General features: G+C 34.8%; 1 protein-coding gene across 1 annotated transcript; it reads left to right on the top strand.

Moving 5' to 3' along the window:
• Positions 1-7,613: 7,613 nt before the first annotated feature.
• LOC149898562 (ADP-ribosylarginine hydrolase CG3568-like) lies at positions 7,614-16,695 on the top strand. The gene is made up of 12 exons (XM_090114945.1): positions 7,614-7,859; positions 7,929-7,978; positions 9,952-10,110; positions 11,168-11,287; positions 11,753-11,890; positions 12,514-12,710; positions 13,493-13,695; positions 14,208-14,427; positions 15,117-15,266; positions 15,541-15,621; positions 15,940-16,063; positions 16,465-16,695. The coding sequence occupies exons 1-12, from the start codon at positions 7,809-7,811 to the stop codon at positions 16,631-16,633; spliced, it is 1,662 nt and encodes a 553-aa protein (XP_089971071.1). The 5' UTR covers positions 7,614-7,808; the 3' UTR covers positions 16,634-16,695.
• Positions 16,696-25,118: the final 8,423 nt, after the last annotated feature.

Here is a 25,118-nt window from a genome sequence, read left to right as displayed (position 1 = left end):
GCGACCGGTCGCATGCGGCTGGTGACTAATATCGACCGTGTAAAACGATCAGTTGCAGGAGATGGCTCGCTGCATGTAACCAATGGTTGCCATCCATGAATAAAAAAATGATCAAGCTGCGTGCAATTTTAGTCACCTGTGTAAATAGGCTAGCGATGCGGCATGATGAGGCGATTTGTCAAGCAACTAGCCGCACGACGAAAATCGACCCGTGTAAATCCCGCATTATTTCGCATCACTCGGTTTATTAGTTTGGTAATAATTATTAAAGGTAGTTACAACCCTAGCCATTGAGTCGAACGGTAGGCAACACAATATCGACTTTGTGCGGGTACATAATATGGTACATTTCTTCTTGCTGTGAAGCGTAATTATTATTATTAAGATTTTTTAGGCTATTTTGAATCAGCTGTTCTAATCTAGAAATTTATTAAAACGTGATTTTTTTAAAAGTATATTATGAGTTTATAAATACCTCAACCAATAGTTATTGTGTCCTAGTCCTATCCTCATTTCTTTATATCTTGGTAGTTAAATAAAGTGTTAAATTTACATAACCTCAACAACAACATTTACACTGCCACTGCACTAAAACTAAACTAACTAGCTCTCTAGCTATAAGAACCATCCTCGTACTTCAAGGGATATAATAAAAAAAGAATTATCGAAATCGGTTCAGCCGTTCTCGAGTTATGCGCTTACCAACACATTTTGCGATTCATTTTTATATATAAGACTAGCTGGTGCGTTGTGCGCGGGCTGCAAGCAGCCCGCGAGCCCCTTTTGCCCCTGGGTTGAAGCAATAGGGCAGTCATTTGGAAATGCATTTGAATTTTCTGTCCATTTGCTACATCTGCTAACAGCGAATCTACAGTCAGTCGGTAATGCTTATAATTTCCCCATTCAAGTATTTTCCACTTCGGGAGGCTGCCCACCTTCGAGGGTGCGTTGTGCGCGGGCTGCAAGCAGCCCGCGAAGCATCCCAGGGCAGAAATCTTCAGTCAGTTGAAAATGCATAAAAATTCCCCTTCAATTTGTTAATATCTGCTAACAGCGATTCCACAGTCAATCGCAAGTGCTTATAAATTTCCCATTCAAATATTTTCTATTCCGGGGGGCTGTCTACCTTCGAGGGTGCGTGGTGCGCGAGCTGCAAGCAGCTCGCGGCTCATCCCAGGGCAGAAATCTTCAGTCAGTTGAAAATGCATAAAAATTTCCCTTCAATTTGTTAATATCTGCTAACAGCGATTCCACAGTCAATCGGAAGTGCTTATAAATTTCTCATTCAAATATTTTCTATTCCGGGGGGCTGTCTACCTTCGAGGGTGCGTGGTGCGCGAGCTGCAAGCAGCTCGCGGCTCATCCCAGGGCAGAAATCTTCAGTCAGTTGAAAATGCATAAAAATTCCCCTTCAATTTGTTAATATCTGCTAACAGCGATTCCACAGTCAATCGGAAGTGCTTATAAATTTCTCATTCAAATATTTTCTATTCCGGGGGGCTGTCTACCTTCGAGGGTGCGTGGTGCGCGAGCTGCAAGCAGCTCGCGGCTCATCCCAGGGCAGAAATCTTCAGTCAGTTGAAAATGCATAAAAATTCCCCTTCAATTTGTTAATATCTGCTAACAGCGATTCCACAGTCAATCGCAAGTACTTATAAATTTCCCATTCAAATATTTTCTATTCCGGGGGGCTGTCTACCTTCGAGGGTGCGTGGTGCGCGAGCTGCAAGCAGCTCGCGGCTCATCCCAGGGCAGAAATCTTCAGTCAGTTGAAAATGCATAAAAATTCCCCTTCAATTTGTTAATATCTGCTAACAGCGATTCCACAGTCAATCGGAAGTGCTTATAAATTTCTCATTCAAATATTTTCTATTCCGGGGGGCTGTCTACCTTCGAGGGTGCGTGGTGCGCGAGCTGCAAGCAGCTCGCGGCTCATCCCAGGGCAGAAATCTTCAGTCAGTTGAAAATGCATAAAAATTCCCCTTCAATTTGTTAATATATGCTAACAGCGATTCCACAGTCAATCGGAAGTGCTTATAAATTTCTCATTCAAATATTTTCTATTCCGGGGGGCTGTCTACCTTCGAGGGTGCGTGGTGCGCGAGCTGCAAGCAGCTCGCGGCTCATCCCAGGGCAGAAATCTTCAGTCAGTTGAAAATGCATAAAAATTTCCCTTCAATTTGTTAATATCTGCTAACAGCGATTCCACAGTCAATCGCAAGTACTTATAAATTTCCCATTCAAATATTTTCTATTCCGGGGGGCTGTCTACCTTCGAGGGTGCGTGGTGCGCGAGCTGCAAGCAGCTCGCGGCTCATCCCAGGGCAGAAATCTTCAGTCAGTTGAAAATGCATAAAAATTCCCCTTCAATTTGTTAATATCTGCTAACAGCGATTCCACAGTCAATCGGAAGTGCTTATAAATTTCTCATTCAAATATTTTCTATTCCGGGGGGCTGTCTACCTTCGAGGGTGCGTGGTGCGCGAGCTGCAAGCAGCTCGCGGCTCATCCCAGGGCAGAAATCTTCAGTCAGTTGAAAATGCATTTGAATTTCCTGTCCATTTGTTACATCTGCTAACAGCGATTCTACAGTCAGTCGAAACTGTTTATAAATTACTTATTGAAATATTGGTTAAATTATTGAAACGTGATCCCCGAATTTCATCATTTTGAGGTGTCTAATCGATAGCGGGCAGTGACTTTTCATAATAAACTGTTCAAGAGTTTACTTAACACGCTCGTCGCTTCGCTCCTCGCTACCTATTTGAATATTTACGCCGGCCGCAGACGTGACTTGCTCGCTTCGCTCGCTTGGCTAGTGCGGTAGTTCAAAAGTAACCTAACTCGCTCGTCGCTTCGCTCCTCGCTACTTCTTTGAGTATTTACGCTGGCCACTGACGTGACTTGCTCGCTTCGCTCGCTTGGCTAGTGCGGTAGTTCAGAAATTAACCTGACTGGCTCGTCGCTTCGCTCCTCGCTACTTCTTTGAATATTTACGCCGGCCGCAGACGTGACTTGCTCGCTTCGCTCGCTTGGCTAGTGCGGTAGTTCAAAAGTAACCTAACTCGCTCGTCGCTTCGCTCCTCGCTACTTCTTTGAGTATTTACGCCGGCCGCTGACGTGACTTGCTCGCTTCGCTCGCTTGGCTAGTGCGGTAGTTCAAAAGTTAACCTAACTCGCTCGTCACTTCGCTCCTCGCTACCTATTTGAATATTTACGCCAGCCGCTGCCGTGATTCGCTCGCTTCGCTCGCTTGGCTCGTGTGGTAGTTCAAAAGTTAATAAATATTTTCTACTGCGGGAGGCTGTCGACCTTCGAGGTTGCGCGGTGGGCGGGCAGCAAGCAGCCCGCGGCGCCGTCTTTTGCCGTTGCTATTCAATTACCCTTCCTACTATGGAAATTTCCATACAAAATTTGCGAAAAAAAAAATTTCGCTTTTTAGCAAAAAAATTTATATGCCTGGAAGCGGACCAGGTTTTGAAGCATTTTTTGCTTGGGCGACCCCGACCTACCTGCCACCGGTTCAGAGAGCCGTTGAATTTCGTGATGTATGGAAAATGGAAACCGAGGGTCGGAGAGAAATTCTGAGTATGCAGTATTGTAAATCTGGCCAATTGGAGCACAAAAGTCAATTTTCAGACCGATCGTGAAGTAACCGGCGCCACAATCTTGCCTCGAAAAATCGGCCATTTTTGAAAAAAAAATTACGGCCAATTTGAAATTTCTCCATTGCCCTGGTAGCACCCCATCTTCCTGATCATTTTTTAGTTCTACACCCCCCACCTATCTCGCGCCGTTTCGGAGAGCCGTCGAATTTCGCGTTGTATGAAACTCGGAAACCAGCGGTGAAAACTCGATTATGAGTATGCCAACTTAATGTGCGGCTTGATTAAAGCCCCTGTGCCAAGTTTCAGCGCGATCGGATCAGCGATGGCCATTTTAGCATTTGTATGGCGGCGGCCATTTTTTCCGCCATTTTGAATTTTTTTCACTATCTGTGGTAATTGCTCGAGGTCTACTCCAAGTTTAGTTCGAGCACCCCAGATGTAGCTGTTACCGTTTGCGCGGGCCGTTGACCGTCTCCGCGGGATGTGAGAAAGTTCAAAATTTCGGATTTTTCTGGATATCCTGGGAGTTGGGTGAGTATGAATGCGTCATTGGTGTGTTTCTCCGTCGTGCCACCTTGGCTAAATTTACGTTTTTATGTTTGCGCCAAAAATGGAAAAATTCCAAAATGGAACGTCCCACTATGGCTCACTGGTAGCGTCCCAGGGTGGTGATCATTTTTAGTTCCGACACCCCCCACCCAACTCGCACCGTTTCCGCGGGCCGTTCGATTTTCCAATGTATGAAAGTCGGAAACTGGGGCCCGGAGCCACTCGAACGGGGCACCGATCGATTCGCCGGCTCGAACAGAGCACGTGTGCCAAATTTGAGACGTAAGGATTCATAAACGGCGATTTTGGCAAAGTACGGCGGCCATCTTGTTTTTGCGAAAATCCCCATTTTTCCACCACCCCTGGTAATCGCCACCAGTTCTGAGCATTTTTTGTTCAGACACCCCCCCTCCAGGTATCACCGTTTTTGCGCACCTCCAGGGGTCCACTTGGTTTTCGAAGATGATCGAGATCGCTATATTTTTCCTCTGGTCACTCGGCGCACCTCTACACGATCACGTCTAAATCCCCCCAACTTTCCACATAGTTTCCGAGAAAAGCGATGTCAGTCAGTCAGTGGTAGTGTAGCTTTATATATATGTAACTAGCGGTCCGCCCCGGCTTCGCCCGTGGTACATGTTTACGTTTTCTCTACATAAGAACCATCCTCGTACTTCAAGGAATATAATAAAAAAAGAATTATCGAAATCGGTTCAGCCGTTCTCGAGTTATGCGCTTACCAACACATTTTGCGATTCATTTATATATATATACTAGCGGTCCGCCCCGGCTTCGCCCGTGGTACATAATATTTACGTTTTCTCTACATAAAAACCATCCTCGTACTTCAAGGAATATAATAAAAAAAGAATGATCGAAATCGGTTCAGCCGTTCTCGAGTTATGCGCTTACCAACACATTTTGCGATTCATTTTTATATATAAGAAGAAGATAAGATTATGTGAAAATAACCAGGAAGGTGAAAAACATATTTACGAAAACATAGTAACATAATATGGCTGTCGCTACAATAATTATATTTCAATTTTATCTTTTTATACCTAGTAGAACTGGCCGACGAATAAAAAAAATCGTATTAGAATAAATACAATAAATTACGGAACAAAAAAAGGATTGTAACTGAATTAGGTATGTTTGTTTCTGGGCGCACCGTTTTCGACGACGCGACGCGCGACGTAAGGGCGCGTTCCCACCGTGTCGTGAGTCGTGACGACAGATAATCGTGTAGTTTTAAGTGTCGTGGCTTATATGTTTAAATGGAGGTGTTCACATTTAGAACGACACAATTTACTGTCGTCTACGACAGTTTTTGCAGTGACGACCCTTTGTCGTGACAGTGGGAACGGCAAGCACGACAGTCGTAAAACGATAAAAAAATTGTGGACGGCAACTCTATGACGTCCATTGAACTCAGGAGAGTAAACGCACTGGTAATCACCAAGCGAACGCAGAGGCGACTAGATTTGTAGCTTGCTGATGATGTGTAAACGACAAAGCGACTGCCAGGAATCGATAAAATGTCGTCGCGATCCAATGGGAACAGCTAGATACGACAGTCGCTACACGATAAAAAAATGTTGACGACAAACAATCGTTATAATGGGAACAGGTAGAGACGACAGTCGTCGAACGATAAATTAGTCGTTACGACATAGTGGGAACGCGCCCTAAGCGTATAGGTATAGGTACCTACTTTGCTAAAACAAACTAATAAAATTGTGTGTCTGTCTGAAAATTCGGAAAAGCATATTTTGCAAGTTTGTAATTACTTTGATAGTTTACCGATTTATAATAATTGTAATTGTAATTGTATATATATAATTTGCAATGTGGTGAAATTTCATAAAAATCACGGGCCAATTTTTTGTTTTGAATCCCACCGAAAATATAATTGCGTTATTAGAATAATTAATTACTATACCTACCCACGATCAATTATTACAATATAGTCTCAAATGCATACTAGAGAAATATTGCAATTTGATTCAATTAAAATGCATAGCATACAAAAATAAATTCACAACACAAGAAATTCCGCGCGCAAATCATAGCGCGTGTCAATGAAATCAAGAATGTTTTATATCAAGCCGACGCGGACGACGACGCGACGCCGAACAAAAGTACCTACGACGGACGACCACGCTTCGAGTTGCCAAACAACATGAGTAATAAATTGTTTACAAAAAAAACAAGTTTTCCATTTTTCTGTATGAGTAGACAGAACTTCAAAACGCCACCTGCAAGTTTGTGATTACTTTGATAGTTTACCGATTTATAATAATTGTATACTTATATCATTGTTTAAAAATATTCAAACACAATATGATATAGGTACTGATTTATCACTGGTTTCAGTGATGAACTGATGAGTCAATGTTAGCCACAATACTAATCACTTTCGTCATACATGTGTATGAACTATGATTGATGTGATTTGCAATGTGGTGAAATTTCATAAAAATCACGGGCCAATTTTTTGTTTTGAATCCCACCGAAAATACATATATTACTAATTGCGTTATTAGAATAATTAATTACTATACCCACGATCAATTATTACAATTTACAATATAGTCTCAAATGCATACTAGAGAAACATTGCAATTTGAATCAATTAAAATGCATAGCATACAAAAATAAATTCACAACACAAGAAATTCCGCGCGCAAATCATAGCGCGTGTCAATGAAATCAAGAATGTAATTTTATATCAAGCCGACGAGCGACGACGCCGAACTAAAGTACCTACAGTACCATTTACCTTCAGTGTACAATACAGTTTACAGACCTACGACGGACGAACAATAATGAGTAATAAATAAAAAAAAAACATAGTTTCTAAGGTCATTAGTTTTATTTTATTTTATTGTTATTTTCTTTGAACGATTGGAAATGAAATTACTCAATTTTTACACAGAACTTTGATTTATTAGAATTATGCTCATTATGCATAAGATAACGAACGCGAATGCACGACATCTAGCGCGTCAATGTCTAAACATCGCCTTTCGTTTAGACATTGACGCGCTAGATCTGTAATAAGTATATAGTCTATGCGCTAGATGTCGTGCTTTATGTCGTGTTTCGCTTGGCAAAAGTCACGCACACTACTGTAGAAGTGTCAAATTTTTCCGGTATTTTACTGTTGTTTTTCTAAGTAAATATTGTAAATTATTGATTAAAAAGGTCGAACGCGCACACATTTCATTATAGAGAAGTGATAAAATGATTAGTTTTAAAGAAATAGTGTCTGTGTTAAGTGTTTAGAGGTAATCAAAAATGTATGGAGGGACGGTCGGAACATCAACCTTAATACAAAAATATTTGACTTTGGACTATTGTCAATTGTCATAAAAAAATTGTCATTGTCAATTGTCATAAAAAAATTGACATTTGACATTAACAATCACTTGGTAAAATTTCGCAAAAGCAAAAGCAAATCGTAATTTCGCAGGATTCGCAGTTTCGCAATTTCCATCATAATTTTGTCAACGTATTTGTTATTCGGCACTTTGTTATTTAGAATTGTCCTTTGATCTATAAAACAATTCCTTAATATAAACGCAATAGACCGTAAATCATACTTATTTGTAAACACTGTATAAACTGCAATGTTTTAATTTATTTCACATGAAAGTGCGTCGCTTACTTTCTGTTATTTCGTTAACAAAACAGTTTCCTGTGAGTTTGCTATATTTGATTTCATTTGCCGGTTAATTTTGCGTTTGCTTTATAATCAAATTTTTGTAGAGAAAGCATTTCAGGATGGATATATTACGCCAGTTTCAAAGTATACCATGGTAAGTTTAATTTTCCTTCCTCAATATTTGTATACCTAAATGAATCAACTTAGTAGTATTCTGATATGTTAAAAAAGCTGACATCATAAAACCCACTCTTTGTAAATGTTATGACTCACATCCTCTTTTAAATATGGATTTATTCAACTTCCTACTAATATAAATTTTTTTGTGAATCTATAGATGTATGTTTCACGCGAAAATTACTGCACGATTATTGATGATACTTAGCAGTGATGTAGCTTATGTCATAATTATCAAAACATGTGTTAAATAAATACTTTTGCCTATGAGTTGTGTGTGGCTGCACAGTACACCGCACACCGCAATTTATCTTCTATGTAATATGAAAACTAGAAGATAATGAATAAAATCTGTAATGTTTTTGAAGTTATGATGTGATAAAAGGAAATTTATTTATAGACAAACTAGCTGTTTCTAGAAACATCTTTACTTAGAATTTTAAAAATAATTACAGCTTATTCTTCATATACAAATAACTATTAAAGTTGGTTAAGCTAGAGAAACGCTAGAGCCTTTTTTTTAAGTGGGGAAATCTTCCAAAGATACCCACGGCCCCTGGGGAAGGAGTCGTGGGTTATGTCGGATTCTTACCGACTAAAACCCCACTGTGTTCCGTCAAGCTGCTTTAATGATGGGGCCGCGGGTATTGGTTGGAATTCTTCCGTGACCCAAAAACGTCTGAGAATTTAACATACATTTAAATAGATTAATTGCTATACACATAGATATACAGTTAATGTCATATTACAATGTACAATCAGACCACAATAAAGCCATACAACAGTTTTGTTATGTCGATTTCTGTTTGAATGTGTGTGTAAGGTTTCCTACTATTATGTTTGTTGTTATATGTGTGTTTGCTAATAAGCTATTTTATAAATATTTTGAATTAGATAATTTTTATGTATAGTTATATGTATAAATATAATTAGAAGTAAAACATATTTGATAGGTAATCTTATTGCTCACTGTAGAAATTGTATTATAGTTTTATTAATACAACACAACTATGTTAATAAAGGATAGTTCTTTAACATTACAATCAAGGATTCAATACTAGTGGAGACTAAAAAAAATCTCAGTCTATACTCTATACAGGGTGTTATCGTTAAGTGTGCACAGACGATTATTTCATAACTATTTATATGTAAATTTTTTGGTTATTTCCCGATTTATTTTTAAAAAGTTATTAATGTCATTTTACTCATTAGGTAAAGGCCTTTCGAAAACAGTTTAAAGTTTTTTGATATCTGCAATAGTTACGGAATAATCGCCTGTGCACACTTAACGATTACACCCTGTATTGACAATTATAGAAGTAGCAATTGTTTTGATCAGTATAAAAACATATTATACCAACCACTATGAACCACTATGAATGAAAGATATATCCTATTAATCCTAATAGGATATATCTTAAGGTTATTAAGGTCTATTTAAATGTGATTTGCTTTAAAACCTGTATTAAGTTACAAGATTTTATCACACATATACACACCCTTGATAATAATTATTGGTATTCCTTTTTTTTGACATATTGTTTGTTAAAGTTTAAATATTGTTATACAAGCAATAAATAGCTGTAAGGAATCTATGTATGTAAAAATAAATAAATAACCCTTTGAATAAACATCCGTACTACTTTTAACTTTTGACTGGCCGGTTGGCTTGGTTGGTAGTGACCCTGCCTTCCAAGCCACTGATCGTGGGTTCGATTCCCACCCGGGGCAAATATTTGTGTGATGAACATAGATATTTGCTCTGTGTCTGGGTGTTAATTATCTATATAAGTATTTATTTAAAATTATATATGTATGTTTATCAGCCATCTGGTTTCCAAAACACAAGCGAAAGCTTAGTATGGGATCAGATAGTGCCGTGTGTGAATATAGTCCCGAAAATATTTATTTATTTAACTGCAATTTTACTTTATTTCACATATTTTTTAGGTGTAAACCAGACTGGTGTTATCCAAGCATGGGCAAAGAAATGAATGATCTATTGAAACAATGCATAGATTTGCCCGCACCAAAGTTGACTGATGATGTGACAGAAATCATAGAGAGAAGCAAGAAGTTCCCTATTTCATTTCCCGTTGAAACTGTCAGGTATGTAAAGATTAATGAACATACTGACAAACATATAATCTTACCTAGATTTTGGAAGTTAATTAAAAGAAAAAAGTGTGTATGTTGAGCACACAAGTCAGAAGTGAAACTTATTTACCAAAATCGTAGCTTTACTCCATGACGTGGCGGTATTGCCATGACGTGACCTTGGAATTTTACTCTCAAAACGACTAAAAAAGTTTCACTTCAATGACAACTGAAATGGAACCAACTGTTTTATTAGATTTATATTAAGAGCGCATATTCTATTTAACGCAAGTCAAAAACTCCGCGATCTATTACGATAGATCGCGGCTTGCGCTATCCTTTTACTATGAACAGAATAGGTCCGCAGGAGAGCGCCGAGCAACATGTCCTCTCTCTGGAAAGGCTCGCTGCCGACTGATTTTAATCGGGTCGCGCGCAGTGTTTTATAGTACTTTAAAAAAAATTGTAGAAAAATAATAGAGGTACCTTAGTTGATTTTTTAAATTTTATCTTATAAGTAAGACATTCTTTTATTGCAATATGTATTATATTATATTCAATAAAGTCAAATATCTTGGTGAAAATAATCATTTTGTCGACTATAATTTCTAAAAAAATTCACATTGTTCGGATTTTAATTTCGTAAGTTAGGAGTCCAAAATAAAAAAATCTTTTAACTAACTATTTTAATAAGGATTTTTGCAGTTAGTTAAAAATAATTGTGTGTTAGATCTGTCAGCGATTTCAGATATTTTTAGCTTCGAAATTGACACTAAAAGTGAAATCAAGTAATCATCGGCTCAGTTATCTTGATGGTATTCAGAAATACTGTATTAATTGAAAAAAACTCTTAACTAACTACATAGACAATAAAATTTCCTAAAATTATTAGTAATTCATATGTTTGTAAGATAAGTGGTTGATGGACAATCTGGTTTGAAAAATCACATATTTGAGCCAAACAGCGCACGGACCGCGTACACGGCCTTAAGTCCTTAAACAAATGGAAAAATAAATAAAATATTGATTAATTAAATTCAACTTGATTATAATAAAAATTATTTTTCAGACTGGAAACACTAATAGAACGAAAGCCGCTAGAGAGATTAAAGAGAAACATTATATCCACTTATCCAATAATACATGAGAGAGTGCTGTTGTTAATGACACATTTTTTGATTTATAAAAGGTAAAATTTTATTAAGTATAGGAAATAATATTATTGTAAGACTGTTATAAGTATCTCTCTGATTTTTATTTATAAGAAGGAAAGGATGCAGTGATAATAGAGCTAATTTTGCCTTTAAGCGTTAATAAAAACTTGATACACAATCAGCAACAAAAAAAATGTACAGACCAAAATTCCAACCTAAATTAGACTTTAACTCAACCAAATATGGTTGAATTTATTTTTTTGTATATTGACCAACTTGCTTAATGCTTATCCAGTTAAAATTTATTATTGTGTGTTTTGTGACCCTTAAAATTATTATAATAAACTTAATTTTGCTTTAGCTTTTATTTCTTTCAAGTAGAATTTTGACGAACACATTTAAGTGCGTTTTTGTATAGGATTGAGCATCTTATTAATTTTATGATTGAATATTTTGTATTACGAATTATCCGATGACAATGGCGAATATAATTTTTTCAGGGAATTTGGTTCGTCAATAGAAAAAGCATTATACAACAATATGACCGTACCAGAATTCATTGATAGGCTGTTAAAGAAACGAGCTGTAGCGTTCCTATCCAAAAAGGATACATATAAACTATTGTCTGGTGAGAGTGGGTAAGTTTTATATTTTTTTTATTTTTATTTTTGCAGGCTTTTATATAGGCACGTTGAGACTTGAGAGTTAAATTTTAAGGTCACGTCATGACAATACCGTCACGTCATGGAGTAAGGCGACGATTTTGAATCTCGCCAAAGAAGTTTCACTTCTGACACGTGTGGCGTGCACGATCTTTTTGTTTAGTTGAGTTGTGTTTTCTGTGATTGTTTTCAATATGTTAATTTAATAATTTAGACTGCTTATTATTAAAGTTTTTTACTTCTTTGACCGCCTCCTTGGTACAGTAGTTGACGCGAGCTCCGAGGGGTCCTGGGTTCGATTCCCGGTGGAGACAAAGAAAAAAAAAATGTCTTGATCTCGTAGGACACAGAAGGCTGATCACCTACTTGTCCCTAAAGAAAATCGATCAGTGAAACAGATGTATAATGTATCTGCCCCTTACCCCACTTGGGGACATGGAACTTCCCTTATAATTAAAGAATAATTAGAGTTTTAATGTGTACACATTTAATTTTTTATTGGTTACTTAATGTTATTTTTACTAGAATTATCATTCACAAAATAATAATATACCATAACTTGATATAATTTTTATTTATTTTTTTCCCAATCTCCATAGCAACGACGGGTGGGAACAAATAGGTACATTACAACAGAAACCTCCCCTTGAACTAGACACTTGTCTGAGTTACGATGAAATCAAACTTAGTGCTATGGTCTATATTAGTGGGTACACTGAGTGTATCAACGATGGGAATAGATGTAATAATGGTATCGTTAATGAAGATAATGTGCAAGAAGAGGCCGTTATTATTGGTAAGATTGGGTATAAATTGTAAGAAATTATTTTTACATAATTGTCATTTATCATTTACTAGCTGTGTCCCCGCCCCCCGCATTGTTCCGCCTCGATAAATGGACTATCTAACCGAAAGTATTTTTCAAATCGGACCAGTAGTTCCTCAGATTAGTGCGTTCAAACATACAAACTCTTCAGCTTTATAATATACTAGCTTACCGCCCGCGGCTTCGGCCGCTTTGTCTAAAACCTAATAAATTATATACTAAAACCTTTCTCTTGAATCACTCTATTACAAAAAACCGCATCAAAATCAGTTGCGTAGTTTTAAAGATTTAAGCATACATAGGGACAGAAAAAGCGACTTTGTTTTATACTATGTAGTGACTAGCTGTTCCCCGCATTTTTCCGCTCCTGTTCGTCTTAGCGTGATGATATATGCCTTCCTCGATAATTGGGCTATCTAACACCGAAATAATTTTTTAAATCGGACCAGTAGTTCATGATATTAGCGCGTTCAAACAAACAAACAAACTCTTCAGCTTTATAATATTAGTAAAGAAAAGGCAGATCACAAATAACCACTTAATTAATGATACAATCTTACCATTAACTAAACATGTATGAACAAAATTTTAACATTTTATTATTTTTTACATTTTTGGTCCTTCAAGCCGGATTTTAATTTTAGAAAGTGTGTCTAAAAAAAATTAACAAAGGGCCTTTTAAATCGATTGAAAATCTTTAGCGTGTTTTGACAAATGAAATATACCTTTCTCTATTTTTACCTTCATTCTAGGCCTTATCGGTCCGCGTTTCGAGCGTCCAGAACGTATGGAATACGAGGACATAGTAATAACGGAACAACAGAATGTTCTAGAAAACGGTTATGGTGAGGAAGTCACTCCCACCACGTGTTTAAATGTATTGAAAACTACGTATGTGAGGAATAACCAGTCGGCGAAACATATGTGGAGGCAGATTTGGTCGGAGTTCTATCAGGTTGGTTTTTTAAGATTTTTTTTTGGTTTTTCTAGGATTTATTTATTAGTTTTTGCGTACCAGAAAAAAAATGCGAAATTCTGTTCGTGTAGGAAATGTTTTTTTTTATTTGGAGGTAGTAAGAATAATGCAAAATTGTACTAGGGTAGTAAATATGTGTTTAGGATCATTTTTATACATTTGTCTGATTTTATTACTATTTACAAAGATTCTGATAATGTCATTTAATATTGTTCTCGTATACTGTTTGTGATTTATAAATAGTTGCTTATTTTTTTTTAATTGAGTTAAATATTTAGGATCGAAAAAAACATGTAGTTAATATGCATGTTTTTTGCATGCTTCGAAAAAATCAGTTTAATCCATTTTAAGACGTGTATACACATATTTTATGTTGAAAATTCGTAGCAGACGTAAAAAGTATATCGTTTTTTCACACTGAAGATATTTATTTTTTTCATAAGAAACAAAAAATCTCGCAAAATACTATTTTTTTCTCATACAACTTACAGGCCCACAGCTACACATACCAAGAGCTTACAGCATACGTGAATATAACAGAAAAACCCGACGAAAAGAAATTTCTAGAACGTTATGTGAAGACACAACGCGGTGTGTTCGATAATGAGCTCTATTACAAGCGGATAAGTGTTTTAGCGGAATGCGCTTTATTGGAAGCAGAATATAGGGGAAAAGATGGGGGAAATGTGTTTTTGAATATTATTGGATGTGGTTAGTATATTAATTCTTTATAATACTAACTAGATTTCCGCCCGCGGCTTCGCCCGCGTTTTCAAAGGAAAACCCGCATAGTTCCCGTTCCCGTGGGATTTCCGGGATAAAACCTATCCTTTGTCCTTTCTCGGGTATCAAAATATCTCTATACCAATTTTCATGCAAATTGGTTTAGTAGTTAAGGCGTGATTGAGTAACAGACAGACAGACAGAGTTACTTTCGCATTTATAATATTAGTATGGATTGTTACTAGTGCCCCGTGGTTTCCCCCCGCATTGCTCCGCTCTTGATGGTCTTAGCGTGATAATAATATATAGGCCTATACCTTCCTCGATAAATGAGCTATCTAACAGCGAAAGTATTTCTCAAATCGGACCAGTAGTTCCTGATATTAACGCGTGGCACAAACAAGTGGCTTCGACCGCGCAATCAAAGAAAAACCCGCATAGATCCCGTTCTTGTGGGATTTCCGGGATAAAATGTAGCATAAGTTATTCTGGGTCTTCAGATACCTACATGCCAAATTATTGCATGAAAGAGTAACAAACATCGATACATACATACTCATAAACTTTCGCATTTATAATATTAGTAGAATTAACTAGCATTTCGATCCGGCTCCGCCCTGCTTGTGAATGAAGGGTTTTAAAAGTAAATTTATTGAAAAAAAGTTTTATCATTTCAGGTCTAGGCGTTTGGAAGATGAGTCCGCACCAAACTGACGTGTACGTGCTAACGTTTTTGGAGCGAATTCGAGCTTTTCTCAAAAAGGATTTGTTGAACCATGTTTCAGATGTTAATTTTTCGTATATAAAACCCAGTAAACCTATAGTAGGTGAGTTATCAAATATATTTGCTCGTAAAACTAAACCAATTTTAATCTAATATTTGTAATTGTTTTAAGCATAAATTAAAAATTATCATATTTATGTCATCATGTAAAATTATCTTTAGTAGAATACTTATTTGTATTTAAACTACTACCTATTTATTAAAAATTCAATGTTCTAAATATCGGTATTATATTGTAATAACGGTATAACGCACCGATAACGAAATTACATACCGATTTATAACGATATCGGCTTTAATATGACAATTTTTTACAGATTTGTTTTCAAATAAATCTGCATCCGGTGTATCGCCTACCGAGAAACGAATATTCTTTGAAAGTAAACGACATCCTCAAGGTAAGATTATTGTAATATTATTACCAATTTTAGTTATAAATATGTGCCAGATAAATGTTTTAGATCCTTGTAGATAGTGAAATTAATAAAATTCAAGATTTAAATAAACACTTATTTGTATTGATTACCATATTTTTTTACTTATATGACAAACATTAGGTTAGTACATAGATCTTTAGAAACTTTGCCAAATAACGTATTTGATTTTTTTTCTCAATTATGTAATATTAATTTTATCTCCATCACATCGAATTTTGGTTTTATGACAAAATGTAATTGTTTTATCTTCTTATAATAATTGATAATTTTAATTCAAAGGTGGTATAAACGTACAAATCGAACAAAGGGAACCATCTTCCAAATTGACGGGCGAACACGCGGGAAAACTGTTAGTCATGACCTACCCTTGGGATGGTAATGCACATCCGGGTAATGAGTTTTGGTAAGTTTTTGTGTGTTAATTAATAAATTCGCTAATATTTATGCTGGCTTCATTATTTTTTATGTGGTTCTTTTTTTTAAACATCATCTAAATTTTATTCAAACAAAACGTCATAACATAGATTAATATCATTTACCACCAATTCAGAAAGCAGTTTCTACAGAGAAGACATGACAAGAAACTGTAGAACTTGCTCCTTTAAAATCATGACAGTTTTACATTTGCTCGTTTCGCATTTTTTCCTGACATATTAGCTTATAAAATTATCTTTTTCGTACAAATGTGACAACTGACAATCCGTTTAATACGATTATGCAACTTAACTTTTAAACAAACTCAGCTTTACAATATTAGTTATTAGTATTAATTCTCACATATATCAATTAATCATCCCTTTTCAGGCTAGGTAGTCTATCAGGGTCTGGTGACCCGGCAGCGGCTTGTTCTACACAAGTATCGGAACTACACAACGCACACATTAACCCCGCTATATCTGGGGTTAATACTAGAGTTGTAGGAAGATATGGGTTGAAAACGTTATCGGAATACTGCGTTGCCTTGACAACGTAAATAACGGTGTGATTTCGGTATTGGTATGGGTGGGATATCGGTATTTGGTTCGGTGGGGTAACGGAATTGGGTTGATGTGATAACGGTATTGGATAAACGTGATAACGGTATTATGTAAATGTGATAACGCTTCTGTTTGACATCGTTACAACGATACCGGTTTTGAAGCGTATGGCTATGCGTTGGTACGGTTTTTGGGAAAGTTATGTAGAATAACAATAGTTGACACTTTTTATATGTATAGCACAGCAATTGCTATAATTTGTTTTGTTTAGGCATGTCCTCGTAGTCATGGTAAACAATTTTAAGCAATTTTTTTGCGGACAAACACTGTGAGAGTTTGAAATTTTTGAATTTTTGAAAATTTCATGAGAGTTTATTGAAATTTTCTCAATTAAACAAAGTATTCAACAACAATCGGATCAATTGTTGATCAACAAATGTTTAACATGAGTACGAAGCTCAACTCCGGAATATAGTGTCTTACTAAATTACTATGAATAGACCTAGCTTTATAAGTAGCTGCAATACGTAATGTAGTGTATCTTTTGTATATTTAACGTTATTTAAATATCATCATATTTCAGTCAGTTTTATCAGTTTTATGACGATAATAAAAAACGAATGTTAAAATTCTGACTGTTTTTCTTTAAGCGAAACTTAACAATGATTAGTATCGTAGAGAAGTCTTAATTTAACATTTAAGTTGGCCCGCTAATAATAATCGTTGTAAAATATATCAACGGTCGGTTAAATAACAATGTGAATTACGAATAAAAACGTTATGAAGTATTTCATGTTAAATAATAAATACTATAATTTACTGCATTTATGAAAAACTATTATTTAATAGAATACACACTTTTCACATCGAAGTTTGTATCGATTTTACGCTAAAAAAGAATCATTTAACTATGTACACTATCTAGTACGCGAATAAACTTCAAATTTATAACCGTTAATAACGGCTATGCTATTGAATCATATCGGTATGATACCGGTACCTATCGATAACGGTACCGAATTGTAGTGATTTCGATATCGCACTAAAGTTAAACGCACAGTATCAATAATTTGAATGAAAAAGACTGATAATTGTATGAATGTGGCTTTATATTAAGGTGTAATTAGTGTTGTCTTTGTCTATTTAATCTATGACCTGAAAAAAAATTGGCAATAATAAAAAATGAAACTTAAACTTGAAAATAAACTTTAGCTTTTGCGTTAATTTCACATTTTAGTAGGTTTTTCAGAACTGTTATTTTATGTCGAATAAAGGAGTTAATAACATGCGTGTATGATATAACACTAACAAAATACTAAACAAGAATATTTAGTATTCAATAATAATTGGTTAATTTTTTTAACTTACGGATACTATATTTATTATACGCACACAAATTTTATATTTCAATTAAAATATAAAATTTGTGTGCGTTCAATTTATCATAGAAAAAAATGAATATGCAATTTTTTATTGACGTTAGAATGCGTATAAAATGAAGTATTATTTTATAAAATAACATACTTTGATATTATGATTCATTTATTCTCATTTTAATTGGTATTTCTATGGTGCCAAAATTAGTCTAATTTAAGATAACGTCACTTTCAAATCGTAACGTTTTTGTGAAGCTTCAATTAAAAATATTTTTAAGCTATTGCATAGCTTCTATCGCGGGCCTTGAGCGCGGGGACCGAATCCAGAAATTCCGTAACGAAAAAACCTCACGCTTCCCACTCGGGCGGGCGAAGGTGTGGCTTGAAGGCATAGCATGCAATAGCTTTACCGCGGCAGTCCCCGAGTGACACACGTCTTTTTTTTTTAATCCTACTTTCGCAGTTTTTAATTGACTACAGAAAGGGAGGCTGAAAATTCATTTTATGTAACTTGCCTTTTATTTGATTTAACTTTTCGATATTATTATTAATTAAAGGTATTGGAATTGTTGGTAGTATTATATTTTATTTAACACATACGTGTAGGAAATTGATACATAAATCAGATATAGGTTATTAGTTTAGATTTTAGTCGCTCATAGAAAATGTTAACATTTATTACCATGTTTAGCGTTTGTTTGCTAATTTTTCAATGTAACAACGCTACTGCTTTTTTGTATTTGTTTCAGTAAGAACATTTTTTATTTGAAAAAGCTAATAAAAGATAGTATCTTTCATATTATATGTTTAAAAATAATAAATTATTGTGATTATTCTAAGACGGAGATTTACGGTAAAAATGGTCTTTACTATTTTTTTTTGAGGCAAACAATATCTGGCTAGTATTGCTTTTAAATTTGTATTTGAAGGACGCTGTGTGCTGTTATTAATATCAATTTATCAATCAAACACAAAATATCAATTTCATTAACTTTATAAGATACTAGCGGTCCGCCCCGGCTTCGCCCGTGGTACATATTTCGCAATAAAAGGTAGCCTTTGTTCTTTCTCAGGGTCTAAAGACTATCTGTGCCAAATTGCATCAAAATCGGTCCAGTAGTTTATGCGTGAAAACCATACATATATACATACATACATACAAACCTTTCCTCTTTATAATATTAGTATAGATTAGATTTTTTTTTGGTTTGTCGATGGTAATGCATTATTTAATTATGTATGAGCTTAAGGCATAAAGTTGTGTTACATATAATTTTGTTATGCATTGTATCATTTTACTTACTTTAAATTGTGTTTATTTTGTATTCAATGTAATTTATTACAGAGCATAATATTGTTTTGAGCCGTTTTTGTAATAGAGTTATTAATAAATGTTAATCATATTTTGTTTTAATGCATTTCTTCAGATTTGTGTAAAAGAAGTTAGGAAAAACAGTTTAGAATGCGTTCATTTATTAATGTTTTAATTTCTTCTTATTTTATCATAGTTACAGAGTTCTTGCCTCTTTTCAAAATATGTAATTGTATTTGACTATACATAGGAACAATTTTTTATGAATTCTCTAAAATATGTTTAATATTATGTTTGTTGAAATAGTTTTGAAGAATTACATAGTGTTTTAGAATTCTCCACCACGATCTTACACATTGAAATATAACGATAATAAAAAAAATTGCAATGAAACGAAACAGTTTTGATCGCGAATGTCGAATATTATTTTATAAATCTTTGTAGGTTATAAGACCGCCTTTTTTGTAAGTTTATTTATCAGTCTAGTTATATATTTGTCACACGATACAGTACTAAAAATTAAAAATAATATCTTAAATGTTCATTTTTCTGATAATTTTTTTTTCGTTTTTTTTTTTTTGTTGTATTTTGTCAATGTGTATTATTGATTATTTTCCCACAAGCAGTAAGCATCCAAAAACTTCCAAAGGATTACCACGATGTCTTAAAGCATTATTATATGTATTCAGTTTGAGAAAGAGATGGCGCTAGACGACCTATAGTTCTGTCTCTTTTACACACTGGACATAATACTGCTTTAAGAGATGGTAACATTCATGAATATTAAAACGAACGAATCTATAATGTTTGAACAAAATGTAAGAACAAGTAGTGAGTAATGTATGCCTAATATGTAATAAATAATAATGTAGATATCTATGTTATAACTGAATGTTTGTTACGTTTTAGTGAAAATATATGCTGATGTTTTATATTATTCCTTGTTTTATTTATATGTACCTAAGTACTTCGATTGCCTACTGATCGAAATTTGATCACAATAATATATTTGATTGGAAAATCGGCCGAAAATTTACATATAAAAAACTAGCATTCCACCCGCAGCTTTGCCCGCGCAGTTAAAGAAAAACCCGCATAGTTCCCGTTCCCGTGGGATTTCCGGACTAAAACCAATCCTATGTTCCGGGGTAAAAAGTAGCCTATGTCCTTTCTCGGGTATCAAAATATCTCTATACCAAATTTCATGCAAATTGGTTCAGTAGTTAAGGCGTGATTGAGTAACAGACAGAGTTATTTTCGCATTTCTAATATTAGTAGGGATGTTGCTATCTGAAAAAAAACGCTCGCAATAAATAATAAAATGAACCAACTATTTTTAACTGTAACTGATATTCACAAGGCGAGTTTCGCCTACTTTCTCAATTTAGCTTTACGTATTATTTTTCCAACAGCAATAGAAATAAGAAAAGCAAACTCTACTAGAAAGTTTCACGTGTACAATCCGTATTGAACTACGAAAACAAACGTGCTAAGTACCTATCTTATATTCAACGAATAGGAAGGTCCATTATATTATGACAAATATCGCTTGAAAAATACAATTAACTAATCCTTTTTACATTTCAATAATTACTTTGTTTTATTTTAGCAGATTTCTCTATCTAATACAAATACATAACTACGATATATTCATAACTTTATAGTTTTATTTCGGAACTGAAATAATGCATTAGTCTAAATAAATCCCTACGACATAGGTACATCACGAAATGAAACGCAGAACCAATCCTATCCGTTGTATGATGGCATTGGTTAGGGAGCCAGGTGCAAATTTGGTTTACTATTTCCTCTCAAGAGATAATTCGTCAGACGCATGAGAGTATAGTATTATAAAGCCTCGTGAACGTCAGCTGGCGCTCGGTTGGGGGGGTGAGCGGTTGTAGCCTCCCACGCACATAGGAAAAAAAATACATTCATTAATTCATTTCCTCTCAGCTAAAAATTTGTCAAATTGTAGCTAACCCAATATCTCAACGAAAAAAAATAGTCAGCTGGTTACAACATGGTGTATTATACGTCAGCTGGTGTCTCGAACATGAAAGTTAATTTTAAAGAAAAAATTATTTTCCGTTATTTCCTCTCAAACAAAAATTTACCTGATGATAGCTTATATGTAACTGTGGATAAATATATATGTCAGCTGGCTGTATCTTGGTGGAAAAACCGTCAGCTGATACGGGAGGCTACAACCGCTGTTCCCCCCAACCGAGCTCCAGCTGACGTTCACGAGGCTTCATAATACTATACTTTGATGCATTTTACTAATTACCGCTTGAGAGGAACTTGGTCATAAAATCTGCTGCTGGCTCCCGGACCATCTATCATCATTCATCATGATAACTACGTGGAACTTGGAAGAGTCACTAAAATACGTAACGAAGACGACCCACTGCGTAATAAAATCTCACTGCAATCATAATAGAGATTGTTGCAAACATTACCTATTATTAATAGATTGCTCGTAATACCGTTGAGATAGGGAAAACATTTTGATAGACCATTATTAGTGCATCTCAATATGCTAAGTCGTCACAATATTATGACCCTACCAAACATAACAATGCGTCTCGTGAGATAGATCATATTGTTTATCTACTTACCGACTTCAAAAAGAAGGCTATCAAATGTTTATGATAATATTGATATCAATTATATATGTAATAATATTATATCAATCTCTCTTGATTTGTTTTCCTTTAAAAGCGTTTCAAATTATAATCTATTCAGGTCAAGTGAAAATGTGCTAGGAACAGGAACGTTGTCAATAACCTTTTTATTAAGTACATCATTCAATATCCAGTTGGTCCGTTTCGCAGATCTGTTGTGATCTTCTTCATCTCTGTACCTTTGTAATCTGTGATTTCCGGAAAAATAAATTGTGGAACTGCAACGTCTAGATATGAGCGATGGAAGGGGAACAACCGATTTAAATGTACTTAACAAGATAACTTAAGACAACTTAAGATGTAATTAACAATTTAAATGTAGTGTTTAAATGTAGTCTTTAGGAACTTATCGAATAAAAAGTTAAGAATTTTGCATGAATTTTTTTACGATCAACTTGTAAAGTGGAAATCGCAAATTATCGAAATTGCCCTACTTTTTAACCGACTTCATAAAAAGGAGGAGGTTATCATCTTTATGCACTTTAATAAAAAAAGCACAGATATATTCATGTGCTTTATATATATGCTTTTCTTCTTCAAGTAATGTTTATATACTTGAAGAAGAAAAGCTACAATTAACTCAGTGCAATATTAGGTATTATTTTTTTACTGCGACGAAGCTGAAAAGCCAAGCAAAACAAGTTTATTAAAAAAAATACAACAGAAACGATTATGTTGGTACTAAAATATGCCTATATCTTGGCACATGTTTTAGTGTTTTGCGTCGTACAAAAATTTGACCTTGCTTTTCGCGATTTGCGAATTATCAATGAGGAACGCGTAGTTTTATCAAACAGTGAAATGTTAACCTTGAAGCATAACAAGTAATCTGTGCCAAAGTGGTGCCAAACATGCGTTGTGTAGGTATTATTACATAATTATAAGAAACGCTTTCATTTGATTTTCTTCACATGATAAGATTTTAAAACTATATTGTATGTAAGTAATTAGGTAGGAATCGAAACGGTCGAATTGAAACATTATTATTAAACCCAATAGAAGTGTAGGGGCTTGTTATGTGCGGGTGTAATAAAAGATGTGATAACTACGCAAAGGTTATATTTCGTTAACTACATATATTTATTCGGTATGTAATTAATATTCGACCTATGCGACCAACCCGCGTTCCGACAAGCCCTTCACTAACTGTGCATAACGCACAAACTGTTTATATACGAGTTACCGTGTGAACCTATGGTGGGAACTTTCTTAGTAGGTACTACACTTGAAATATTTCGGTAACTCGTAAATTGGCTTGTCGTCGCTACATCATTCCCCCCTTAAAATAAAAAGGGTATACAAGTAAAAAAATCTTACAATAAAATTAAACAATAAACAAAGGGGTATATATAAAGTGTCGCTATATAAGATTACAAAATGTTTACAATATAAAGTATAAAAAATGTTCACAATATAAATCAATCATAACGTATACAAGTGGTTACAGTTAACACCTAATTTCGTTAAACTATTTATGTTATTACAAAAACTCGGTTGGGTCTTCTAAGTGGCGTGCGATTATTGTTACACGTCAATTAACACTTAGTAACGTCAACATTTCAAATCTCAATACGTTCTTTACACTTGTATCGTTTAATATTACAAAGGCTATTACTATACACTCATAAGCCATAAATCAAAAGTACTTAAATTTCTAAGTAGTAAACATTTCAATCAAAACTCAACACAAACATAAATTTGAAATACCATACTTAAAACGTTAAACAATGAACTCGTTTCAAAATTACTTAAGTTCTATTATTTATTAAATACGATGTGTTGATTAGTAAGTATTTATTATACATTTCTAAGAAGACTTAATAATACTTATAATCATCGTAATTCTAATAAATATAAAATAGTTGAAAAAATTACAAATACAATACTATTACCTAAATCGTACTGGTAATCGTATAGCTCTTCCACTACGCGTGGTATGTGTATTAGGCAATTCGCTACTTGGAATTTGTAACGGAACCTCAGTATCTGCCCCAGATGTCGTATCACTATCATCATTCAAATAATATGCAGGTTTTAGACGGTCTACAGATATACTAACTTTCCTGCCAGTCATTTGAATATAAAATACCTTTTCCTCTCGACTCGACACACGATAAGGACCGTCGTATGTTGGTTGTAAAGGCTTACGTACTGCGTCGTTTCTTACAAAAACATAATCGCACTTTTGCAAATCGGGGTGAATAAATATGTTCCGTCTTTCATTCTGCCTAATAGCTACTGACTGATATTTTCTAATAGAGTCTCGTAATTTACTTACATACTCAAGACTGCTATCTATTTCTAAACTCGATTTTGTATCGTAATAATCACCTGGTAATCGTAAAGTTGTTCCGTACGTTATTTATTAATACCTAATAACTTCATTAGTGTAGCAAATAATTGGCTTTCGAATTGGCGTCCTTGATCGCTTGTTAGCTTTTTCGGACAACCAAAACGAGAGATCCATCCTTCATATATTACACGCGAAATCGTTTCAGCAGTTATATATCTCGTAGGAAAACATTCTGGCCATCGCGTCCCCCTGTCACTATGGTTAGGCAATACGTCCTAAAACCTTCGGGTGAAGTGGGTAAAGGTCCAATTAAATCAACATGAATATGTTCAAACCTATCGCACTGCAGAAACGATCCTAAACCTGACATTGTATGTCGATTAACCTTCGATCGTTGACATTCAATGCATGTTTTAACTTTTAACCCATTGGCCAACGTGACGAATCATATTTGGCCAATAAAAACGATTTTGAATCAATTTGCGTGTAGTCCTTATTCCGGGATGACATAAATTATGTACACTATCAAAGGCAATACGTCGAAATTTATCAGTCAAGTAGGGTCTAATTTTATCATTATCTAAATTACAATAAATAAATGTACCACTTTCAGGTAACATTATTTTCTTTAACCTATTATTAGCGTCTTTCAAATTAGAATATTGTAACATATAAGAATCTTGTTGTTGATTCTAAGCAAGTTCTGCGTAATCTATTACAGTGGGACAACTTATTGTTGCGACTCGTGATAACAAATCTGCAACGACATTATCTTGCCCACTAACGTGTTTCAAATCCGTTGTGAACTCACTA

Source organism: Colias eurytheme, chromosome 22, assembly GCF_061535395.1.
Source record: "Colias eurytheme isolate Ceu_HAF_F1 chromosome 22, ilColEury1 Martin Lab GWU primary, whole genome shotgun sequence".
Lineage (NCBI taxonomy): Eukaryota > Metazoa > Arthropoda > Insecta > Lepidoptera > Pieridae > Colias > Colias eurytheme.
Note: the sequence above shows the minus strand (reverse complement) of the source record. Positions and strands in the feature narration are given on the sequence as shown.

Coding starts and splice junctions, on each gene's coding strand:
- LOC149898562 (XM_090114945.1), top strand. CDS start 7,809: ATGAAAGTGCGTCGCTTACTTTCTGTTATTTCGTTAACAAAACAGTTT. Junction 10,111..11,167: donor TTTCCCGTTGAAACTGTCAG/GTATGTAAAGAT, acceptor ATTATTTTTCAG/ACTGGAAACACTAATAGAAC. Junction 14,428..15,116: donor TTTGAATATTATTGGATGTG/GTTAGTATATTA, acceptor TTATCATTTCAG/GTCTAGGCGTTTGGAAGATG.